The sequence below is a fragment of the Hydra vulgaris genome, chromosome 06 (genome assembly GCF_038396675.1).
Source record: "Hydra vulgaris chromosome 06, alternate assembly HydraT2T_AEP".
Taxonomy (NCBI): Eukaryota; Metazoa; Cnidaria; class Hydrozoa; order Anthoathecata; family Hydridae; genus Hydra; species Hydra vulgaris.
The window spans coordinates 41,989,081-42,013,816 of NC_088925.1; the positions used below are offsets into that span (position 1 = coordinate 41,989,081).

The 24,736-nt window shown below is 29.2% G+C and overlaps 2 protein-coding genes across 3 annotated transcripts; both read left to right on the forward strand.

Moving 5' to 3' along the window:
* The first annotated feature begins 564 nt into the window (after window positions 1-564).
* Window positions 565-21,484, forward strand: LOC136081867 (uncharacterized). Of its 2 annotated transcripts, XM_065800169.1 has the most exons (6): window positions 565-759; window positions 849-930; window positions 1,973-2,065; window positions 16,073-16,170; window positions 16,262-18,624; window positions 19,042-21,484. In XM_065800169.1, the coding sequence occupies exons 5-6, from the start codon at window positions 18,388-18,390 to the stop codon at window positions 21,163-21,165; spliced, it is 2,361 nt and encodes a 786-aa protein (XP_065656241.1). In that variant the 5' UTR covers window positions 565-759; window positions 849-930; window positions 1,973-2,065; window positions 16,073-16,170; window positions 16,262-18,387; the 3' UTR covers window positions 21,166-21,484. The 2 variants fall into 2 exon arrangements, with proteins under 2 accessions (XP_065656241.1, XP_065656242.1); XM_065800170.1 differs by lacking the exon at window positions 1,973-2,065.
* Window positions 21,485-22,073: 589 nt separating this feature from the next.
* On the forward strand, window positions 22,074-24,736 carry LOC136081868 (uncharacterized). Its single transcript, XM_065800171.1, has 5 exons — window positions 22,074-22,812; window positions 22,945-23,175; window positions 23,343-23,571; window positions 24,213-24,372; window positions 24,488-24,736. The coding sequence occupies exons 1-3, from the start codon at window positions 22,647-22,649 to the stop codon at window positions 23,525-23,527; spliced, it is 582 nt and encodes a 193-aa protein (XP_065656243.1). The 5' UTR covers window positions 22,074-22,646; the 3' UTR covers window positions 23,528-23,571; window positions 24,213-24,372; window positions 24,488-24,736.

Genomic DNA, 24,736 nt, shown 5'->3' on the forward strand with positions numbered 1-24,736 from the left:
CTTATATAGTAAAATGAACCTGTGTGAATCTGTTCTGGAAGATTCTAGATGCTTCTTTTCGATGCTTCTGGAAGCTTCTGGATGGGTCTGGATGCTTTTGAATGTTTCTGGATATTTCTGGATGCTACTGGATGCTTCCAGATGCTTCTTCCGGAAAATTCTGGAAGCTTCTGGAAACTTCTGAAAACTTCTGGATACTTCCTTTAATTATTAAAAAACTTCCGTGACGTTGACACGGACCAGACTTAAGAAAATGAAACAAACCAAAAAAGTTGCACTTGTTTTGTCCGCTGCAAAATGGCACTTGTCAACAAAATTCTGCCTGTGTGCTGTCACCTGTCAGCTGATTGCTCAGTTTGCTGTGGTAGGATAGTTCGTTTCATTTTTAAGACATGTAAAATTAGGAACTTTTTTTAGCATTGTTCGATGTTGGTTCCAAATGTTTTGTCCAATACTGTATATGTATTTAATATGCGATATACTTATTAGTTAATGTACAAACAAAAACAAAAATTTAAAACGAAAAAAAAACAATCGATGTTTTAAGTTCTCTAGATCTGAATTCAAATTGATGCCAATAATTGAGTCACGCGTGCCAATAATTGAGTCAAAGTGCCAATAACTCGGGAGAACGAATCAACTTACTTATAATGTGAATATATACTAGATTTTTTGCGCAAATGATAAATTAAATGTATCAGGTCATTCACAAGGTATTTAACTAATATTGTGCCAAATTTGAAAGAGTTTCATTCACTGGTACGATTTTTGTACAGAAATTAATATCAAAAATAGCGTTAAGGTGCCAATAACTGTGGCACTACCATATATATATTTTATATTCTTAGGAGAAATAATAAGGAATAGAAAAATTAAAAAAAATTCTTCTGGAATTTGTCAAAAGAATGTTGTGTTATGCTTCATTTTAAGGTATCTGTATTTTTGTTTATTAGAAATTTTTGATTTTGTTCTTAAATGGTTTCATCTTTATCATTCCAATGTTGTGAATTGTAGTCTGCGTTCTTTGTTAAATTAAAAATAATTGATGCTAATAAATGTTGTTTTATAGTTGTTAAAGGTTTGCATATATGTTTATACTATGCTCAAAGTTAAAAAGTTTTTGTAAATTACGTGTATGTGATGATATATGTTATATAGTTGTTTTATAAATGTGTTTATATAAATGTTTTTATAATAGTATGAAATGTATTTTTTCTAATGTGTACATAATTGTTAAATGAGGTGTTTGTATATGTTATATAAAATTAAAAAAAATATTGTGTTTTATAGTTTGTATAACTATAACACACAATATATTTGAGATATAGATCTAGAGCAAGATTCGTCAACCTTACCAGTAAAGCGGTGTTACTGCTTTAGGTCTAAGTGTAGTCTAGCCTTCAATATAACTATTCTGAAAATACATAACATCTTTAATAATTTTTTGTGTAATGTTGTTACCTTTGGCTTATCTTTATGTTAGTGTCTGTTGTTAAATATGATTAATAGGTAGTTTCATTACTAGAACTCGCTGCTTTTGTTTCTTAATATAAATACATTAATATAATATCTTCAAGCAGAAACATAAATTAGTGACTTTTATCTGAAATAGCACAGTGAATATTATTATTATTATTATTAGTGCGCATAGTTATACCTATTGTTCAATATTAGTTACAAATCTGTATTTTGTAAAATACACTATTTCTTAGTTTTTAAGTAGTTTCCAGACTTTTCTTAACCAAGTGTTTTCTTAAAGAAGTCATGACCTTTTATGGTACAAGTTAAAAATGTCAAAGTTGACATTAGGTAGATAATGTTTAGTAGCTTAAATTGATAGGTAATATAAAATCTTTTTAAAATTTTATTAAGTAATTAGTTTATTGTAATCTTTTTTTAAATTGTACTTTTAAATTTAAAGCTTCATGTTATTGATGTTAATATTGAAAATATAAGCTACTATAATTCTTAGATGGGGTCTACCGTTAAAAGATATTTATGGGTAGTTTCATGCTTTCACATGCTTTTAATAATTGGATTAAAAGCCATGACAACATTTTGTTAGGTATGCTACATAAAATTTTTAAATTAAATAAATTCTAGGTTGTTATATATCATTAGAAAGAGCTTCAATTGAATATTTTAAAAGTGAAAAAATTATCAAAATTGAGTGATTCCACAAGAAGTTATGACGTTTTTAGTAACGATTTTTGGATATATGGATTTGTTGATGAAACTGTGGTCAAAAAAAGTTTTTTTTAACTAAAATTATTATAACTTTGTCAATTCTTATTTAAATGCTTAAAACTTGGTGTCAATAGTTAGATATAAGAATAATCTACACATTAACACTAGCCGACACCCTCAGGCTGTATCTGGTGGACTAGAGGGGCCACCCAACCTCCACCTTTACTGTCATAATATCATTAATTCATCTATAAAAGAGTATTTATTTATGAAATTGCTAATTTTTGTATGCTAGCAGTTGCTTTAATTTCCTTCTAGAACAAATATGAGGTTGATCTTTAAGTCAGGGTGTATGTGGGGGAGGGGGTAAACACTCTATTATTTAAAACACCCTATTAATATTTTTTTTTTAAATTATAGGAATTTTTCAGAGAAAAGGTTGGACTAACCTAAAAAATGGGTGTATGTGGGAAGGGGTGGGTTATAGGGTTAAACACCCTATAATTAAAAATTATTATTTATATATTTATTAAAAAAAGTTAAATCTAGTATAAAAAATACAAATTATATTATTATATACTAGATTATAATGATATTATTATATACTAGATTACAACAAATTGTATTATTATATACTAGATTAAAACATATACTAGCTGCGCACATCGAATCAGGGGCAGGTTGTGTCCCTCCACCTCAAACCTAAAAAAACATAAAAACATTATTAAAAGTGTAAATATTAACTAATTTTCATATGAAAGTAGTTGTTTTAATTTCCTTCCAGGATAATTAAAATTTTCCTTCCACCAAATACGAGAGGAACATCTTTGATTTTATATTTATCAAAGATGTTTATAAAAAATATTAGAATGAGTTTTGAAAAATAATTCAAAATAATATTTTAATTCAATTTTGTCTTGGCTTTTAGTTAATGATTAAGATATTTAATTCCAATAATGAAACTAAATAATAACCATTATAAACAATAGACACGACGAGAACGTAAGCCAGAGCCGTCTATCAAAAAAATTGCAAGTTCCACTACTTGCTGTACCTTTTTTTGCCATGTTTTGACTTTAGGTGCCTAGTTTGCTATTGCATAAGTATTATGACATATAGCAACATTTAAATTATGAAAATATTAATTCGCTCGACACAACATCAGCAACCAGCTGGAACTTTTTCATACAGTAGTCAATAGCTTCAGAATCAGTTTCGTCTTTAGTCCAGTAAGAAATAGTGTAAATGATGTCGTTCTGTGTTTTTTTAAGTTTTTCCACTCTGCCATCATATGAGGCTGTCATTGTTGAATTCATATCATACCATTCATGACATAGATTTCTCCCAACAATTTTTTCACACATAACATCATTTAAATCATGAATTTGCTTAGTAGTCAAGTTTTGAAACAAATTCAGAATTTCACTGATACTTAGTAACGATAACTGTTGCTCTAGTTGTTGTTTTTCTTTTTCATCCATTTTTTGTTGTTTATCAGTTTGTCTTTTAGAAATTTCAGTTCTAATTCTGCATGTTCGAGTCGAGTTTTTATTCGATTTTTTCGTGCTGCCTGAATAGCCCATTTAATAACCTTTTCTCTAGAAAAGTCATCAAGATTGTCAAGATAATCCACAGTCTTATTCTTCTTGGTTCTTAACTTGCAAGATATATAGTCAATTGTTGCATTAGGGGATCTTCCTTTAGCAGCACTGAACATTCCCATTAACTCCTCACTGTCTATGTTATGAAGCCGTGCACTTGCTGTTTTCTATAGAAGTGCCTGTGTAATTGTAATGGAAAAATAACGCTTATACTGCCTATTCAAAACCTCATTTATTGCAATGAGCCAAGCCTTAGTCATAGCAATAACCTGGGCATCAATTGTACATATTTTTGTTATTGGTTCTAAAATATTTGGTAGGAGAGTATTTCCGAAAAAGTCTGTTTCTCTGCAAAAGATTGCAGCTGGATTACATTTGCAATCTTCAACTGTTTGCACAAGTTTTTTAATTATTGCAATACCACCAACATAATCAAAAGTTACACTTTCAGATGATACATAAAACGTTGTTATCCAGGGTCCTGTAAGAATTTTTCCAAATAATGCAAGCACATACATTTTTTTTTACAGCAGTTGTATTACAAAATGCTTCCCGCAGAATTTTTTGTAAAGTTTTTTGCTTGACTGCTCCAATTGTCAAAAAATTCATAAATTTTGTATAGTGTTTTACAAAAACATAACAAGTATGGAACAGAATATGCAGACGGTTTCCACGATACCTTGGAATAATACCTCGTGGTAATTCATTATTGTCTAAAAAATTCACAAATCCTTGTGGATCGCCTTTAACGTCTTTAAACCTCATCTTATTCATAGCCAAAACAACTTTGACTGCCATACAATCATACCCAAATAGTTGGCACGTTTCAATTTCCAGTGACTTCATTGCTAAACGACATGAAGTAGCAATTGTGTCGAGAGGGTGCAAATGGCAGTTGAGCTCATTAAGATTTTTAGCCCAGATTTTATTAACTTTTGTAATCATAAGATGGTTAACCGAAACTCTATCAGACATTGTGTTTGATATATTTAAAATGATCAAACGACGAGATTTATCGTAGGGCTTTAAATGAAATTCTGAATAAACTAAAGCAGTATGATCAACTTCATTACATATGTGGTTTGCATAATCAACAGCTGTCCCACCGGGTAATTGGTCTATAGCAATAACCTGGCATTTATTCTTGGATGTTAAGTAAATACTGTTGACATGAACACCTTCTTGTGTTATTGCATCAAACCCAAGAGTAAGATAATTATTATTGATGGTCCATTCTGATACTTGGAGGTCCGCAATACTGCCAAGCTCACGAGCCATTTGGTCAACAGTACTACGGTGAGGAATGTGAGAAAACAAAATACCTAAATATTTGGCAATTTTGTCCACTAAAAATGGAATATTAGCTGTTGGGATGTTGGACAATATCATGCTGTAAATTATCATCCTCATTTTTAATGGATAAGTTTTATCATCTAATGTAATTGTATTATTTATAGTGCTATTCTCCAGCTGGGTCATATCATTTTCTAAACTATTAATAGCATTTGTATTTATTTTAATATCAGCATTATGTTTAATAGTCAATTTTTTAAACCTATCTCTCTCTTTAATTTTCATTGCCTTTTTTCCAGCAATAAAATTGCGAATTTGCCTACTGTAATAGTAGGTTTGTAATTTATTTTTCAAGTCTCTATTGGTAGCTCCTAAAGTTTTAATTATCTGTTCTTTTCTTTGAGAACTTTGTCTGAAAACTTTCAATTTATATGGAAAGCTGAGTAGTTTAGCTTTCACAAGAAGATAGCTTCTTACGATTACCTATGGATGAACTAGCTAATTAACAAGACAAATAAGACAACCTGTCTTAATTTTTGTTTTCTAGGACCTAATATTTCTTTTGAAAATGGCCTAGTTTTTGAATTTTTACTACTGCCATTAGGTTCATTACTTATCAGAGATGTAAAGATAATGTTTTTTGGTGATTCCCCAGAAGAACATGCAACATTGTAAATACTACTGGAGGTAGGCTGCAGTGCAAGTGTCAAAGTTTTATCGCATGGTTTGTTGCAAAATGAAACCAAACTTTCTTTTTTAACTTTGAAACATTTTGCCCATTTTTTGGCTAATTTCACCAGATTTTTAACTTGATTTGAGTTGGTGGTAATATTGAAAAATTCATTCACTTTGGCAACAGTTTTTTTATATAACTCTCCGTTGAGAGTAAAAAGTAAAAGTATATGCCCATTGGTACACGCAACGTTTGATCCTGATGACAAAGTAAAGTTATCTACTAAATATTCCTTGAATACTCCAAAAAATAACTTTGTAATATACTTTTTTTTTGGCATATTATACCTTAAAAGATTAAAATTAAGTTTTAATAAAGAACACATTTTACAGTTATCAAACTACAGTGATTGTAAATAACCTTTGCAATAAGCAACAAAATAAAACAAACACAATTAAAAATAAGGTTTTAAAGTTACACAACTTTCATATATCCTTAAATATCTGTTTCATTATACAAAATAATTGTTTTATCAATAACAAATAAATGAAAATTGACATAATAATTCTGAAATACCAAAATATAAATTACAATTTCATCATAAGAAATTGTATAAAAATTAAAATCATCTTTACAACAAATGTTTTAGGATCCTGGAATTACTTTTGTCCGGCCGTTCAATAAACAAACATAGCTAAAAATATTTGACTTACAACAACTGTGGTATACAGTTTTCAAGTTTAAACAATTTCCATTTCATAAACTAATTTTCATATTGTCTGTAAATATTTAAATTATCTAAAGAGAAAAATAAACATGAATATAAAATTAAACATTTACACAGTTACATATTTAAATAAATTTTTTTTTTTCCAACTAATCTAAAATAAATCATTAAAAGATATTTTTTTATAATAAAAAATGTATAATAAAAAGAATCAAAATAAGCCTGAAGATATACAAATCTTGTTTTTATTGAATGGTATATACATTAAATAAGCAACAGTGATACTTAAAAAAAAGAGATACCACTATTTCCACTAAAAAAGTTTTAGTTCTTTAACAAAATAATAAATAAATAATTGATAATAATCTAATCAATGCAATCTTTATAAATATAAAAATGATGTGATATGTTTTTAAACAATATTAATTTAAAATTAATTAGTATTAAATTGCAAGTAAGATTTAACCATTAAATAACGATTCAAAAATGAAATACCAAATTTGATTTTGATGCAATTGCACATATATAATTTTTACATATTAATTACAATTTTTTTATTAATACCCTCCTTGCCCCTACCACCCCTTCCTCCTCTACCACCTCTTCCAATCCAACCACCTTTGCTTGAAAACTCGGCAGGCCATTTAAAAGATGGTCTGTCCTCACCCCCATAATGGAACCATTTTTGAAAAGATCTGTTGGTATTTGGCCCTGGGTGGTTGTACCTATATCTTCAATAGTCGACAAAAGTAATTCCTGAAAAAAACTAATGATATATATTTGAATATAATAATTATTTGATACAAATAATAAAAAATACTTGGACAAAGATTACAAGGTAAAACAAACAGAGAGAAAGTTCAAAAACTAAATCGATAATTTTAAAACATTGCGTCTTTTCTTTTGTATTTTAAATAAAAAGTTACCAAGCAACAAAAAGCGACATTGGCTTTTTTTTTCGTTAAAGTATCATTAGAGTTTTTTTTGGTGAAATAAAGTATAGTACACAGTAGATTTATTCAACATTAAATGTTATGATTTTAAAAAAATTTACTTATTATAAATATGGATAAATGGCTAGCAAGCGGAAGGAAAAGAAAGTTAAGCAGTGATAGTTCTAAAAGTAATTTTGAAAATGACACTGAAATAAATAAAGATGTGACAGATTTTTTGAGTATTGAAACTTGCCAATCCTTTCCTCAATGTGATGGTATTTTTCCAGATTACTGGTCTGATTTACAGTGGAAGGAGAAATTAAAAACATTTGACTGGTTGACAGTTTCATTAACAGGTTTTGGTTGTTCTGTTTGTAAGTCAGCAAATAATTTAGGTGCTGAAAAATCTAAAGGAATAAAATTGGCTAGCGAGTGGACGCTTGGCAACGTTAAGGAGTATGGCGAAACAAAAGAAAAAAAACAACAATCAATGAGGAAAAAGCTTTCAAGCCACAAACTATCAGCACACGAAAAGGCTTGTAAAATTATTTCTCAGTCCAAAAAAAACACCATAGAGATGTTTAGTTCAAAAAGCAGATCGATCAGCACGAAACTACCTACCGCATATTTCGCACTGTTTATCGCATTGCAAAAATGAATCGTCCATTTTCTGATTTGAAAGAACTAATATTATTACAGGTAGAATTAATGGTTTATAAATGGGACGTATTTTACAATCTAATCATGCATGCGCTGATATTGTTTATCATATTTCAAATGAAATGCGCACTAAGCTTGTAAAATATATTCTTCATAACGATAATAAAGTAGGGTTTATGATAGACGAATCTACCACGATGAGCAAAAAGTCTGCTCTGTCAATCTGCTTGAAAGTGAACATTCCAGAAATAAATATTGTCAATAGTATTTATTTTGATCTTATGGAATTAACAAATACAGAAGCCTCGTCTATTGCAAACTCTTTTATATGCGCTTTACACGATTTTGGTTTTGACAACAAATTTTTATTACATAATTGGGTGTCTTTTTCATGTGATGGTGCTTCTAATATGCTTAGCAAAAAGGCAGGCGTGGCCCAGTTACTTTTGAATCAGTTTCCTAATTTGATTTTATGGCATTGTAGCAATCACCGATTAGAGTTAGCAGTAAATAATGTTTTGCGCGATATCTTACTAATTTGTCACATGAAAAGCTTTTTGATAAATTATATTCCATTTACAGTGCATCTCCTAAAAACAAAAAAGAACTGGAAACTGTTGCTATGGCTTTAAGTGTAAAACTAAATTCCATTGGACGAATTCTAGGCACTAGATGGGTGTCGTCTAGCGCTCGATTTGTGATGGCTGTTTCGAATAATTATACAGCATTGTATCAACACTTTCATAAATCTTCATTAGATTTAAAGCGTAATGGAGGAGATAAAGCCCAATATGCAGGTCTTAAAAATAAATTATGTGATATCAATTTCATACTCAACATGGGACTAATGCTAGATGCTTTGATAGGAACTAGAACACCTTTTTAAAAAATTACAAGATAGGCAAACTTCTTTACCTGATGCACATCGGCTTATCACCTTAAAATACCATATATATCAATCGATGAGAAATAATTCAGGTAAATATTATTCGCAAACGCAGCTTGCAGCAGAAAAGTTTTAATTTAAAGGCGTCAAACTACAGATCGGAAAAGTTTCTAAAATTAATCAAAATGAGTTTTTTAGTAAACTAAGTGAAAATCTTGATTCTAGAATGTTTACAACTAGAGCTGCGCATAAATCTTTACAAGACATCCAAACAAAGAAAAATACAATAATTTAATAAAAAATTTACAAATTTTTGATAAGCCACAATGGTTTGCAGACCAAGATCCATGATTTGGAGATAACGATATTAGACAATTAGCAAAAACTTTAAATGTTTGTGAAATTATGGCAGCCCAAAGGCTTTGTGAATACATTTCCACTGGTGACTTAAAAATATATAATATAAAATAAAACCCCTAATGATCTTCAGCCTCTGAGAACTGCTATAAATACCTTGATTGTTTCAACAGCTGAATGTGAGCGTTCTTTTTCTACAATGAATATAATCTTATCTTCCTTGCGAAACTCTTTATTAATAAAAACTGTGTCGAGTTTAATGTTCATTTCATTAGTAGGTCCACCAATTACGCATTTCGATCCAAAGGATTATGTCATTAAGTGGTTTGGGAAAGGACATCGCGATGCTAATTTTAGGAATTGTGAAGCGCCGGCATTAAAGTCTATAAATGAAAGTGAAACATTTTGGAAGATATTCTGACCAAATTTTTTTTCAATTATTTAAAAATTGGTAAATACAAAAAAATAAGACTTGTTTAAAAATAAAATGTTTAAATATACCATTGTTTTTTGATTGCTTAATGACGTTTGATGTGAAACTCAACTCAATATTTTACGGTCACAGTTTCTTAAGAATATAACGGACCTCAAGTTGTTTTTTTAATATAGGTTTTTTACTATAGGGATACTCTTGGGATTTATAATTTCTTTATTTAATCTACATAAAATACAAAATCTATAATTTTAGGATAGGTGGGATGGTGATTAGAAAATATTAAAAACCATCCCACTACCTTTTTTTTCCCACTTCGAGCACTGTATATATATATATATATATATATATATATATATATATATATATATATATATATATATATATATATATATATATATATCCTTGGAGTTACAGCAGCGTCATAGTTTGTGTGTTGGAGGGGGAGGGGGAGATTTACAAACCCGCGTTAATAACCTGTTTTGTACATAACGCAGTTATAAGTTTTATTATGCGTTTTGTTCAATGTTTTCTCCCAACACATGAACTATGGTGCTGTCTGTGACTCCAAGGATATATGTATGTATGTATATATATATATATATATATATATATATATATATATATATATATATATATATATATATATATATATATATATATATATATATATATGTATATGTATATGTATAACAAAATATATATATATATATATTTTATTAGAAACACTTTACTGTTTCTAATAAAAAAGGATATTTGTTTATTTTCTAAATTTTTTTTATTAGAAACAAAATAAATTTTAACTTTTTTTTACAAGTCTTAGCTAATATGGTTGCAGATTTTTCTTAACTTTAATTAAATAAACTTTAGAAAAAGTAATACAGGTGTATTACTTTTGATGATGGCAAATTAATTTTATTTTGCATTTATTTGGTTTCTTTATTTTATAATTTTTCGAATAAGATTTTTTGAGTTATTTATTATAATTAGTGTTGCTTTGATATAAATGTTTAATGATAATGATGACATTGAAATGGATGATAGGCTAGATGAATTTATGTATTTACAAGACGATGTAAGTGCTATAAGGCGTGTTGAAAATAATCGTAGACGAAATGAAAGAAATAGACTTAGGCGAGATGAAATTAATCATTTACAAAATGAAAGAAATAGGCTTAATCAAGATGAAGTTAATTGTCGCCAAAATGAAAGAAATAGGCTTGATCGAGAAAATGTTAATCGTCGCCAAAATGAAAGAAATAGGCTAAATCGAGGTGAAGTTAATCATCGCCAAAATGTAAGAAGATCTGTTCAACAAGGACGAATGTATTCTATAGCAAGAAGTAATACTATTCCAGATTATAATTATTTAGGAGAAATGAATCAAATTTGTCAGCACTGTGGTGCTAAGAAATTTCCAGATGAAACACATTTTCTACGTTGCCATATTGGTAAGGTAGCTTTACCTCCACTTTCACCATTCACACAAGTTTTTACAGGATTTATTTACAGGGAATTATGTAGATCGTAATGCTAATGTTAATTTTTTTAAACATGTTCGAAATTATAATGCCTGTCTTTCTTTCGCTTCTTTTAAAGCAACTGTACTTCAACCAATGAATCATGGGCCTCCATGTTTTAAAATTTGTGGCCAGATTTATCATCGTGTAGGTAATCTTAGACCAGATCAAGATATTCCACCAATATATTCTCAGCTATATATATATATAATCCACTTGCAGCAGTAAATTTTAGAATGCAACAACGTGGTAATAATCTTTGTTTACGTGATTTAATGTTTCAATTGCAAACTATAATTACTGAACTAAGTCCATTTGCTCTTGCATTTAAAAATATGGCTGAAGTAGAAGATGAAAAAATACGTCAAGCGGCTATAGAAGGTCGCCAAGCTTCTGTTGTAAAAATGTCTTTACTTGAAGGGGGTGATAGGCGTTGCTATAATCTACCTTCACACGATGAAGTTGCAGTTGTATTTGTTGGCAAAGATGGTGCTCCCCCAACTTCCAGGGAAGTTGTTATTTACCCAAGAGGTCATCCTTTAAAAATTGTATCAAGTATGTCACCCAACTTAGATCCTATGATTTATCCTCTCTTTTTCCCAAGAGGTGATGCTGGTTGGCATAATCAGTTAGTGCATAACCCTGAGCGTGCCACACTGGTTAGAAATCATGTTACATTATCTCAGCTCTACAATTATAGACTTTCTGTTCGGCAATTTTTCTGTTCATTATTTTATGGCAAGAAACTATTTCAGCAATATGCTGTAGATGCATATGTAAAAATTGAAGGCCAGCGTCTTGCTTTTATCAGAAATAATCACAATAACTGAGAAGCGAGCAGTATTATGCCTTACATGAACATGTTAACAACATTGCGAACAAACGTAATGTTAGACCAGGGCGAGTAGTTATTTTGCCATCATCTTATGTAAGAAGTCCTAGAGCTTTAAAAGAAAATTTTGAAGATGCTATGGCAGTTATTAAAAAGCATGGTAAACCAGATCTTTTTATTACTTTTACTTGCAACCCAAAATGGCGTGAAATAACAGAAAATTTAAATCCAGGTCAGACTGCAAATGATAGACCTGATTTGGTCACTTGAGTATTTAAACTCAAGTTAAATAACCTCCTCAATGATATATTCAAACATGGTGTATTTGGCAAATTTATAACGCATGTTCAGGTTATTGAGTTTCAAAAGCGTGGTTTGCCGCATGCTCACATTTTACTTCATTTAGCCAATGATGATAAACTTGAAACAGCACAGGATATCAATAATTTAATATGTGCAGAAGTTCCAGATCCGGTTGTTAATCGTGAACTTTATGATATTATTAAAACTTGCATGATTCACGGCCCATGTGGGATACTGAATCCTAATTCTCCCTGCATAAAAGATGGAGTGTGCAGCAAAAATTATCCTAAAGAATTTAATGCCAACACAGTAGCTGTTCACAATGGTTATCCACAATATAAACATCGTGATGATGGGTTGGTTATCAATATTAAAGGCAACAATGTAGATAACCGTTGGGTGGTACCTTACAATCCTTGGTTATCTAAGAAATATCAACCCCACATTAATGTTGAAGCTTGCATGTCTGTAAAGGCTGTTAAATATTTGTACAAATACATATACAAATGGCATGATTGTGCGAATGTTTTGATAAATGAACAATAAATGATAAATGAATGTTAATCACAATGAAGTAAATACTTTTTTAGATTGTCATTATGTTAGTGCACCTGAGGCACTGTGGCGAATATTTGAGTATCCTATAAGTCATATGTCACACACTATTATCCGTCTTAAGATTCATCTTCCTGCGAATTGGATTGTGTATTTTAGAGAATAAGAAGAACAAGTGGTTTTAGATCGTGCTGCCCAACGCGATACATACCTTACAGCATGGTTTAAATTAAATTCTGAAAATGAAGGAGCGCATCGCTATTCATATGTAAACATTCCATATCACTTTGTATTTGATGATAAACATTGTAAATGGAAGGTTAGACAAAGAGGTGGAAATAAGGTGATAGTAAGAATGTATAAAGTTAGTCCAACTGGAGAATTATTTTTTCTTAGATTGTTACTTTTGCAGGCAAAAGGAGCAACATTTTGGGCTGATTTGCATACTGTTAATGGAATAGTTCTTGAAACCTTTCGTGAAGCATGTGTTTTAAAAGGTTTGTTGCAAGATGACACTGAATGGCAGAATACTTTTTCTGAGGCAGTTTTAACGCAAATGCCTAAGCAAATTAGACTGTTTTCAGTTATTTTAACCTTTTGTGAACCTGACGACCCTATGCATCTTTGGAATACATACAAAGCTTTTATGATGAAGGATTTCATTCATCGCCAAGTTCCATTTATATTAGCTAAACAAGCTACTCTTCGTCAAATCGAAAAGATTATTAATCAAAGTGGTAAAATGCTATCTGATTATAATTTGCCTGTTGTTGATGAATTCATAGATTTTAATCTAGAAAATTTAAATGATAATGTTTAGCAATCAATTGACGAAGCTAATAGAATGAGACCGCTTCTTAATGTCAATTAATTAAATGTAAGTAATGCTGTCCATGCTGCATTAAATGAGCATCCAAGTGTAGAAAATCAACATTCCCGATTGTTTTTTATGGATGGACCAGCTGGTAGTGGAAAAACGTTTACGTATAATTATTTGGTTGCTGAAACCATAAGTAGGGGTTTTAAATCTGCTACAGCTGCATGGACTGGCATAGCAGCAACTCAAATGGATCTACATTGCATGGTTTATTCAAACTTCCTGTCCCAATATTGGATAACAGCACATGTAATGTAACCCATAACTCTATACATGGACATTTTTTAAAAAAGTTAGTTTGTTTTTGCTTGATGAAACATCCATGATACCTAAACATGCCTTAAATGCAATTGATAGGTTGTTTAAAGATGTTTGCAACAACAACTTTCCGTTTGGAGGAAAAGTCATTCTTTTTAGTGGTGACTTCAGGCAAATACTGCCTGTTGTAAAAAGAGGACAACCAGCTGAAATTGTAGAATCGTGTATAAAATGTTCCTTACAGTGGCGATGGGTGCAGAAATTTACATTAACTGAAAATATGAGAGCACATGATGGGGAAAGAGAATTTTCCCAATGGCTATTTAAACTTGGTAGTGGAACAATGCCTGTTAAAGAGGAGGATCCTTTTAAAGGATGCATTGAAATACCAAATCAGTGCAGTATTAGAGAAAATCGATTGTTGAAAAGATTTTTAGAGATGCTGATTAAAATGATTATTCTAAATGCAAGATTTTAACACCAACTAATGTTGATTCATTATCAATCAATGAAGAAGTGCTTGAATGTCTGCCGGGTGAGGTCAAAATTTATGTAAGTGCTGATCATTTGATCAGCACTTACATAAATTTTGATACTGACTACCTTAATGAAAGAAATGATACTGATGACCTTAATGAAAGAAATAACTTTCCTGTTGAGTTTTTGAACAGCTAAACTCCTTCAGGTATGCCACCTCATTGTTTAAAATTGAAAATGGGTTGTGTAATTATGCTACTTAGGAATTTAGATCTCAAAGCTGGGCTATGCAATGGTACTCGAATGAAAGTTAGTGCTCTTCAAAATAATTATATTGATGCAGAGGTTTTGATAGGTGTTTCCGGTGGTAAACGGGTTTTCAGATTCTAATTTACCTTTTGTTCTGAAATGTTGTCAGTTTCCTGTCAGATTGGCTTATTCAATGACAATTAATAAAAGTCAAGGTCAGACATTTGATAGAGTTGGGATATATCTCAAAAAACCGTGTTTCTCTCATGGTCAACTATATGTTGCATGTTTAAGAACTAGAGCATTTAATAGTTTGTTTTTTCAAAATTGATAAACATCTCATTTAAGGTATGGTAGGTGGAAAGTGTTACACAAATAATGTTATATTTTTTAATGTTCTTAATTTATAGTCTTTAGATTTTCATTTCGAAAATTTACTGTTTGTAGGTTGTGAGCACATTTTGTATGTATAACTTTATTTATTATTTTAATTTTTTTTTTTATAGTTTTTGATAAATATACCTGTCATTTAATATTGTTATAAAATGTGTTTATATTTGTTATATAAAACCATATTTGTTTATAGTTGTATATATGTTAAAATTATGTTGTTTCCATGTTTTCAAAGTGGTGTGACTTGGCATTATGTTGAGCAAGATTGATAACCTTGCCAGCCAAGCGGTGTACTTATAGCAGATGTGTGACTCGGCAGTATTTAGTGCCAGGCGGTGTTACTGCTTTAGAGCTAGGTTGTGTTGTCTAGCCTTTTTTTAATTATTCTGGAAATACATAATATCTGTTAATGTTTAGCGTAATGTGTATGAGAGAGTATGCAACCTTGATCTTTAAATCTAGGGCGTTTTAATGTCCTAAATTTGAAGTAATTGAATAACTAATATTGAATATAAATCAAATATACTTTTATGTATTTATATGTTTAGTAAAAAGATAAATATAGTTAACTTAAAATTGGTTTTCTAATATTGTCTTTCATATTTTAATTTGGTTTGTTATTTTCGCTGGATTTTAGGATCAAGTGTGTAAATATTCTATTGTTATGTGTTATTGTTGTGATGTTTTGTGTTGATAGACTGCTTCACTTACCTTTACGTTGGTGGCTATTGTTAAAAATGAATAATTGGTAGTTTCATTATTGGAACTTACTGCTTTTATTTATTTACTAAAAGCCAAGACAACATTTTGCTAAAAATGCAATTTATATCTTAATTTGATTTTTATTTTTTTTTAGTATTGTTAATCTTTTTGTACTTGGAAACAGATTTTATTGTTACATTTTCGATAAATGTTTATATTAACTGTCATTTCAACATAGGTTACTATAAATAGGTAAATCGATTTTAAGTTTTTATGTGGTTTTTTATTTTTATTTATTTTTTTGTAATTATGGTATCATAATTCCATTTTTTTTTTCTTTAAGATTTACGATTGACGCATTTATACGATTTATAAAAAAAAACCTGATTTCCTTTTATTGTAAATTTTTTGTCAGTTAAAATGATATAAATATATGCATTTAGTTCAATTTTTTTTTAATTTCTCTTTTTTATGCCTAATAATTTGTTGTACGTAACTTAAGGGATGTTTTTAAAGAGGGGTCGCAACTAAAAACAAACTAAAAGCCTTTAAATACATGGAGAATATTGTAGTTTAGCGCATTTGTGAAATACGAAGTCACTTAAATTTTATAACGGGTTTAACTAATTAATTAGCTTAGTTTGCATTTGCAACACTTTTGAGGAAAGAAAAAATTCTTATATATGTTAAATTCTTATATATATTAAAAAGAAAAAATTCTTAAAAATGTAAATCATTGTTTTACATTTTATTATTTTGGTAAAAAGTCTTCATCAAAAACTAGATTATTCTTAATAAAAATAACTTTATTCTCCTGGCCATTAAGGCAAAAACGAGGAAGGGAGGTCCTTTATTAGTGTCAAAATATATGAGAAAATATACTTCAAATAAACTGTCAATATACTGTTCTTTATTAGTGTCAAAATATACTTCATATTAATCTTATTAATTAAAGTTCATGTTATAAAAAATATAACAAGAATTTAGCTTTACTTTTTCGTCAATATAAAACATGATGAAGTGTATTTTGGGTCAGTAACTAAAAACGTATTGTGTTGAACTTAGTAATGTCTAGGAAAATAGTTCTGCCATACACTGATATGACCTATGTCAGTTGTAAATTACTCAAATAACGTTAAATAATTGGTAAATTAATTTATTTTAATTTTGCAGATGGTTTAATTTTTTAATTTGAAGGCGTTTTTCTTACATGGTATTAGTTAAAGTTTCGCAGCTTTAAATTGTGGAAAACAGCCACAATTTAAAGCTGTAAGTGCATGGTTTTACATTATAGATAGTGAAGAGTTAATTGGAATGTTTGGCGATGCTTTATATAAATCATTTAATGCAACAAGATATTATATTTTACGCAATTTAAGATGAAAATTATAGAACTTTCAATCATCTGGATAGAATTATCTGGATCTGGAAAAATCTGGATTAAAATCGTATATCTAAAAAAAAATGCAGACTTGTGGTCCACTTAAGTAATTAAAAAAAAACTTGACTGATGCATGCTAATATATGAACAGAGATTTTAAAAAGCCAGTTATACAATTACCAATAAATAAATGATAGATGAAAAAAACGTTTTAGCGAGAGTACTTGCGCTATTCTTTTAACAAAATTGATCATTTACATAAATTGTCTAGTTGGCAATTTGATGATTTTGATGACATATTGTTAAATACAGTTGCTAGGAAAAAACTCCGCATTAATGGTATAATACTGAGTATTCCATTTCTGATGTATGATAAAAGATTAGATAAACTTAATAAAAGAAAAAAAAGAGAAGACCACTAAACAAAACCCAAACTTAGAAAAATTCAAGTTTTGCTTTAAAGGCTTTTCATTTAGTAATTGATTTTTTAACTTATCTCAAAACCTTTTTAGATTAGGGATTTTTATTTTTTATTTTTTTGGGGTTATAAAGGGTTTGGAGGAAGGAGAAGGACACACCCTATCCTAAGTTAATGTACATTACAATTACATGTAAATTCTTGATTAATATAATTTTTGTTGTATGTATTTTAAACTTATACTAACTTCAGATTTAAATATAAGTTTATTTATATGGAGTAAACATTTTTGATAGTAGCCCAAGTAGCAAACAATATTGGCGCGATATTGGGTATCTTGGCCAATCTTGGCCAAGATATACAATATTGTGCCAATATTAGCAAACAATATTGCGCCAATATTGACATATCAATATTGGCCAATATTAGCATAACAATATTACGCCAATATTGTTTTACTAATATTAGAATGCCAATATTGGCGCAATATTGGCATCCCAATATTGGCTAATATTGCTACGCGAATATTGGTGCAATATTGTTTGCCAATATTGGCCCAATATTGTTTCGTTATTATTATTCCAATATTGGCCAATATTGCCAATTTACATATTGGTACGCATGCGTAACATTATCTGATATTCATAAAGTCCTTTGGTTTTGTCCCTTCATGTCCACAGTACTCTTAATTAAACATTTACAGATTGAATCACGAGAAGAAGTGGTTGTAACTTATTTTGAAACAGATTGTATCACGAGAAGAAGTGGTAAAAGTAAAGAAATCCTTTTAGTTGAAAATTTACGGATTGTATCACGAGAAGACGTGGTTGTAATCAATTTAAAACGGATTGCATCACGAGAAGAAGTGGATAAATATTGCTATAATATAAGTATCAAAATTGAAATAGTAAGTTTACTTTTATATGAAAATACATTGAGTTGGTTACATCTGTAAGATATAGTTTTTGCGTTCTATTTACTGTTAAAGATATTCAATTAAGTAATAAATACGCCATATAATTTAGTAAATTATTTACACATTACTAAGTTCTTAAATTAATAAATTTTAAATAAGGTATTATTAAATTTAGATTTAGGTTAATCTACTCTTCATTTCTAATCTAATTTCTTTATTTGCTAATTATTATAAGGTTTTCAATTTATGTATAACCAATTACAATTTTGTAATACTGCCTATATTTGTTTTTTTGGTATAATATATTTAATATATATATATATATATATATATATATATATATATATATATATATACATTATTTTATTTTACTTTTTTTTAATGCTATAGTGTCATGCAATTTTATAGGTAATGAAAAAATCAATAAGTTCAACTCGATCTGCTAAATCACATTATATTAAAAGAGTAGTTAAGCAACATTTAAGTGAAATTCACTCAGCAAGTAATGCTGATAATAGGAATGAATTACTTAACTGTGACTTTGAAAAAGCAAAAAACTTTAGTGATGAATCTATTAATCATAATATGTTATCTCAAAACTCTTATAACAATTGTTTGGTTGAAGATACATTAAAATCCTTAAATGTTGAGTTTGGTGACATATCACATTTTGATGAAAACCAATCCTCAAATTTGACTATCAATGCCGATGATGACTGTAATGTAACTGATGATGAGCAAGGCTATTATCCTTCTTGTTCCAGTGACAATGAAGAGGCTGAGGATGAGGTTACTTTGAAAGAACTGCTTGTTTGCTGGTCAGTCAAACACAACGTAACACATAGTGCTCTATCAGACTTACTAAAGATCTTGTCAAAACAATATCCAGATTTGCCCAAAGATAGTAGAACGTTATTAAAAACAAAAAGCAGTTCTTACATTATTATCATGCAAGACATGTATGGGCAAAAAGCAGAGTTTGTTTATTTTGGTTTGAAACATCAGTTAACTAATTTACTAGTGTTTAACAGCATTAAAAGCTGCAAAGTCAATTTATTGTTTTGCATTGATGGATTGCCTTTGTATAAGAGCTCGGGAAAACAGTTTTGGCCAATACTTTGCAGTGTTACACTTGGCGACAATATTTATAAACCGTTTGTAGTTAGCATATTTTGTGGCAACAGCAAACCAAAAAGTTCAGCTATTTTTCTAGCTAGTTTTGTAGCTGAATTCAATGTTTTGAAGGAACAAGGTTTATTTATAGGTGAAAATCACTTTACCGTGCATGCTAAAGGCTTTGTGTGTGATGCACCGGCATGTGCTTTTGTTAAATGTATAAAAGGACATAATGGGTTTTATGGTTGTGAGCGATGCATTCAAAAGGGAACTAGGGTAGATAATAGAACTGTATTTCCTGATATAAATGCATTGAAGAGAACAGATGCTTCATTTGCTTTATTCCAACAAGTTCAGCATCACAAACCAGATGCAGTATCCCCATTGTTAGAGCCTAATATTGGTCACATCTCTCAATTCCCACTAGAATATATGCATCTAGTTTGTCTTGGTGCCACACGAAGATTACTTCTGCATTGGATTCGTGGAAAACGTGCTGTAAAAATAAGCACGCTAATTGCAGATATAATTTCAAATGGCTTGAAAAATTTTGCAGCTAATGTTACTGTTGAATTTGCACGTAAGCCAAGATCACTAAAGGACATTGATCAATGGAAAGCCACAGAGTTTCGGTTATTTTTGTGCTACCTTGGGCCTCTTGTATTACGAATCCATCTTACCAATAATCTGTACCAGCATTTTATGTTATTGCATGTTGCAATTAGTATTTTAGCTAATCCAAATATGTGTTGGACGCATGTTGATTATGCAGAAAAGTTGTTAAACATATTTGTCATGCAAATGCCAGAATTATATGGCAGCAGTTCCATAACCTATACAATGCATAGCCTTTGTCACATTTGTGATGACGTAAGACAGTATGGTTCACTTGATGAGTACAGTGCATTTCCTTTTGAAAATGCTTTAGGCATTATGAAACGATTGTTAAGAAGTGGTCACATGCCACTGCAGCAGTTGTGTCGACGTTTGTCAGAAAGAGTTGATAGCAACACATATGTTAGTCGCAACATGAACCTGATAGCAAGTTTGAAAAGGATACACAGCAACGGCCCTACGTTAGGATACTATGGAAAGCAATATCTAAAGGTTGAATATGCTGGTTTCTCATATTTTTCTGCAAATTCCAACAACTGTGCTTTACTTGATAATGGAAAAGTTGTCCTTATTGAAAATGTTATTGATGCTGACGATGTTATGATAATTACACGTGTTTTTGGACTAAAAGAAAATTTCTACACCTATCCTTGTGAATCTTCTTTGCTCAATGTTTTTAGAGTTAGTCAACTATCTGATCAATTTTTTCCTTTTCCAATAACTTCTATACTGAAAAAATGCATATTATTACCTAGAGAAAATTATTTTGTTAGTTTTGCTTTACTTCATTGGGGCCACTAGACATACTTGAAATGTTAGGACGCTATTCTAATGTTATTTCATTATTTTATAGAAAGAGATAATAATTTATTCACTAAAGTAGATTTTGCTTTCAGATTGAGTTTAAGTTTACAGTAGTTTTTTTTATCTTAAAAAGCAAATTTATACAATTCACTGTACATTTACTGCAATATGCAAGTTAACAAACTCTTTTTTTTATATATAAAAATGAATATGAAATTAAATAGTACCGATTAATTTTTATTTTTTTTAGTGTTGCATCTCAGCGTAGTTAAGGAGAGATCCTAACGAATAGCGTTTCTTAAACTCTTAATGTTATATATTTTTTTAAAGTAGTTTTTATATAATATATTATATAAGTTTATAAAATAATTATATATATAATATATTATATATAATATATATAATATATTATATAAGTATATATAATATATATAATATATTATATAAATATATATAATATATTATATAAGTATATATAATATATATAATATATATATAAATATATATTATATATAAATATATATAATATATATATAATATTATATAAGTATATATAATATATATAATATATTATAGATAATAATAATATATAATAATATAATTATAATAATATAATTAATATAATTATATAAATATAATAATATATTATATATAATATATATAATAATATATATATAATATAATATAATATATAATATAATATATATAATATATTATATAATATATATAATATATTATATAATATATATATATATTATATATTAATATATATAATATATTATATAATATATTATATATAATATATATAATATATTATATAAGTTTATAAAATTTTATATAATATATTATATAAGTTTTTAAAATAGTTTTTTTAAAGTAGGCTTTTCATATATAATTTATTATTTTATGTAAATTTTTTTCAATCCAAGAATCAAACAAAATAAAATCACTGAAATATATAACACGGAAGGGCAGCATAAAACAGTTCAAACAAATGTTTTAAATATTTTCAATCTGAAAATGTCTCTTATTCAAGAGTATATAGTCTCCTTGTTTCCAGCATTAAAATATTTGATAAATCACCTCATAATTTACCTTTCCATATACCGTGAAAACATTTAAAACTCTTGCCCCATTGTAATTAGCTAAAACTTGAAATTCGTAGAAATTAAAATCACCAAACATTTTAAAACAAAATAAAACTGAGTTTCATGATTAAAAAAAATGAACCAATAAGAATGCACCCAAAAAAGATAGAACCTAAACAGTTTTATTTTTTCGGCTCTTTCATTAATTACGCTGATCACACAAGTGTGGAACCACTAAACTTAAAAAATTACTTATTTAATTATATTACTTTTTGAATTTTTTGAATTTTTTTTATTTATATACACATATTGTACGGTTAAATTAAGGATGGCAACCAAGTTTAAAAAATTTGCTGTTGCTGAATTTCTTGATGAAAAAAAAAAAAAGGTATGTGTGCCATGGACGTTATCTATTCGTCATGGCTGATCAGTGAAAGTTTGGTGTGTTGGCCAAATCACTTACGATCATCTCGCCTTTCAGCTGCAATTCGGGAAGCCACACTTACTCCTGAAAGTAACTGGAAACATCTGAAAATAAGAATTCTTTATTATTCTGGTAATTGTCGTTGTTTACTATGTCATTTTTGCTTGTTTTAGTGTTTAGTCTTGCTTTGTCTTTTAGGTTACATTTGTGCAAGATGCTAATGATGTGAACAGCTATATTCATCTTTACTTTATATATTTTTAGACAGTGATGAAACTGCTTTAGAACAGATGGAAACATTAGAGTTTGCATCAAGTGCTGAAACGGCCGTTGAAAGTGACGACGAATATCCCATGCCTCCAGCTAAAAAGTTAGCAAGTTGTAATGCTGTTCAATATATTGAACCATCTATATCGAACCATTATCAACCAATATCTCCCTCTCCTGACCAGAGCCTCGCTACTGTTGTGGCTGCTTTAGGCACCCGATTTGCTGGTAAAGAATTACATAGTTTGGTTATTTATTTGAATGTTTAATTGAATGTACTGTTTATACCTTTTTTTTTCTTTTTTTTTGTGTGTTCTTAGATCTAATCTATTTGCTTTTTATTTAAGTCATAATCAGTCATTCTTATTTATGTCATTTTACATATTTTATTGCAGCGTTTGAGAAGAAAAGTTTAGATCTGCTTGTGGGCATTCAATATGATTTGAAAAAAATAAACACTCGTCTAATCAATTTAGAAAAAGGTTTAGTGTTGCCTCCTACAGTTTGCAATCATAGCATAGCAGGACCATCCCCATCAATGCAATGGAATTATTTGCCGGAGAGGAAAAAGATCTTCTAGACCTGGATGAAAAATTAAGGAATAAAGACACCTATGAATCTTTGGTATGTATCAAAGAATTCATATCCGTTAATAGTTTTTAGAAACAGTTCCATGTGCATTTAAAATTAGTATACCTTACATTTATATATACGATACATTTATTTTAGATATGGAATAAAATGCTTTATATAAAGTATACTTACTAAATTGTGTTGTGATTTTTAACTTTTATGCACAATTAGCTCATTTAGTAGAGCAATGAGTCTACTAATCTTAGAGTCATATGGAGCCCCACTTTAGCAACTTTAGGGCCCGCTTTTGTGTGTAGCAAAGACAACCAATGCTGGTGAATGAAAAATCTGTTAATATTGTATAACTGTGGGTAAGGGTATGAGAAGCTCATAAACCTGGAAGGAATTTTGTACGGTTTTTTTCCTAATGTTATTATCACTTAATAAAACATTTATGAAAATTTGCCATCTTGATCTGCAAATCAGGTTGACCTCATGGGTCTATTAGTAACAAATTGCTTTTTTTCTTCTATATCGTATTTAAATATCACATTATATATAATCATATTGTCACATTTGGAAACCTGTATGAAACACACACATTTATGTAACCATTCATCTTTTTCAAAATCAATTACATTTATTTTTTATTTTTTCTTAAATAATATGTGGTTTTTTTTTTATTACTTAAGATGAACTTCCTTGCATCGGTTGGAGGAGACGATTATAAGCAACTTACTACGGCTATCTTAAAACAGCTAATGGCCAAAGAAGTATGTTTGCTATATTCATTGTATGGCAGAAAACAAAAGAAATCATTTTCGGCACTTACGTCATGCAAGGTGGTTATAGGTAATTTAAATAATTATTTATCCTCTTATTCCTTTAATTTACAAATTTAATAATATGTAAAATTACATTTTATTTATGTTTTATTTACCATTATTAAATTTAAATTTGTTTACAGCTGCCATAAAAAAAAAGTTTGAAAATGCTAATGACAAAAAATTTAAGAAAGAATTGGTAGCTTTCTGGCCACGGCCATTGATAGAAACGGTGGAAGAAAGAATAGAACCACAACTGAGCCACGTCCACTATTGAGCGATGAAAATGATTTTCGACAAGATATTGAAGTTCAATGTCCACTATTTGATAGTGAGACTATAATGCAATAGTGTGTATATATATATATATATATTTTTATATATATATATAT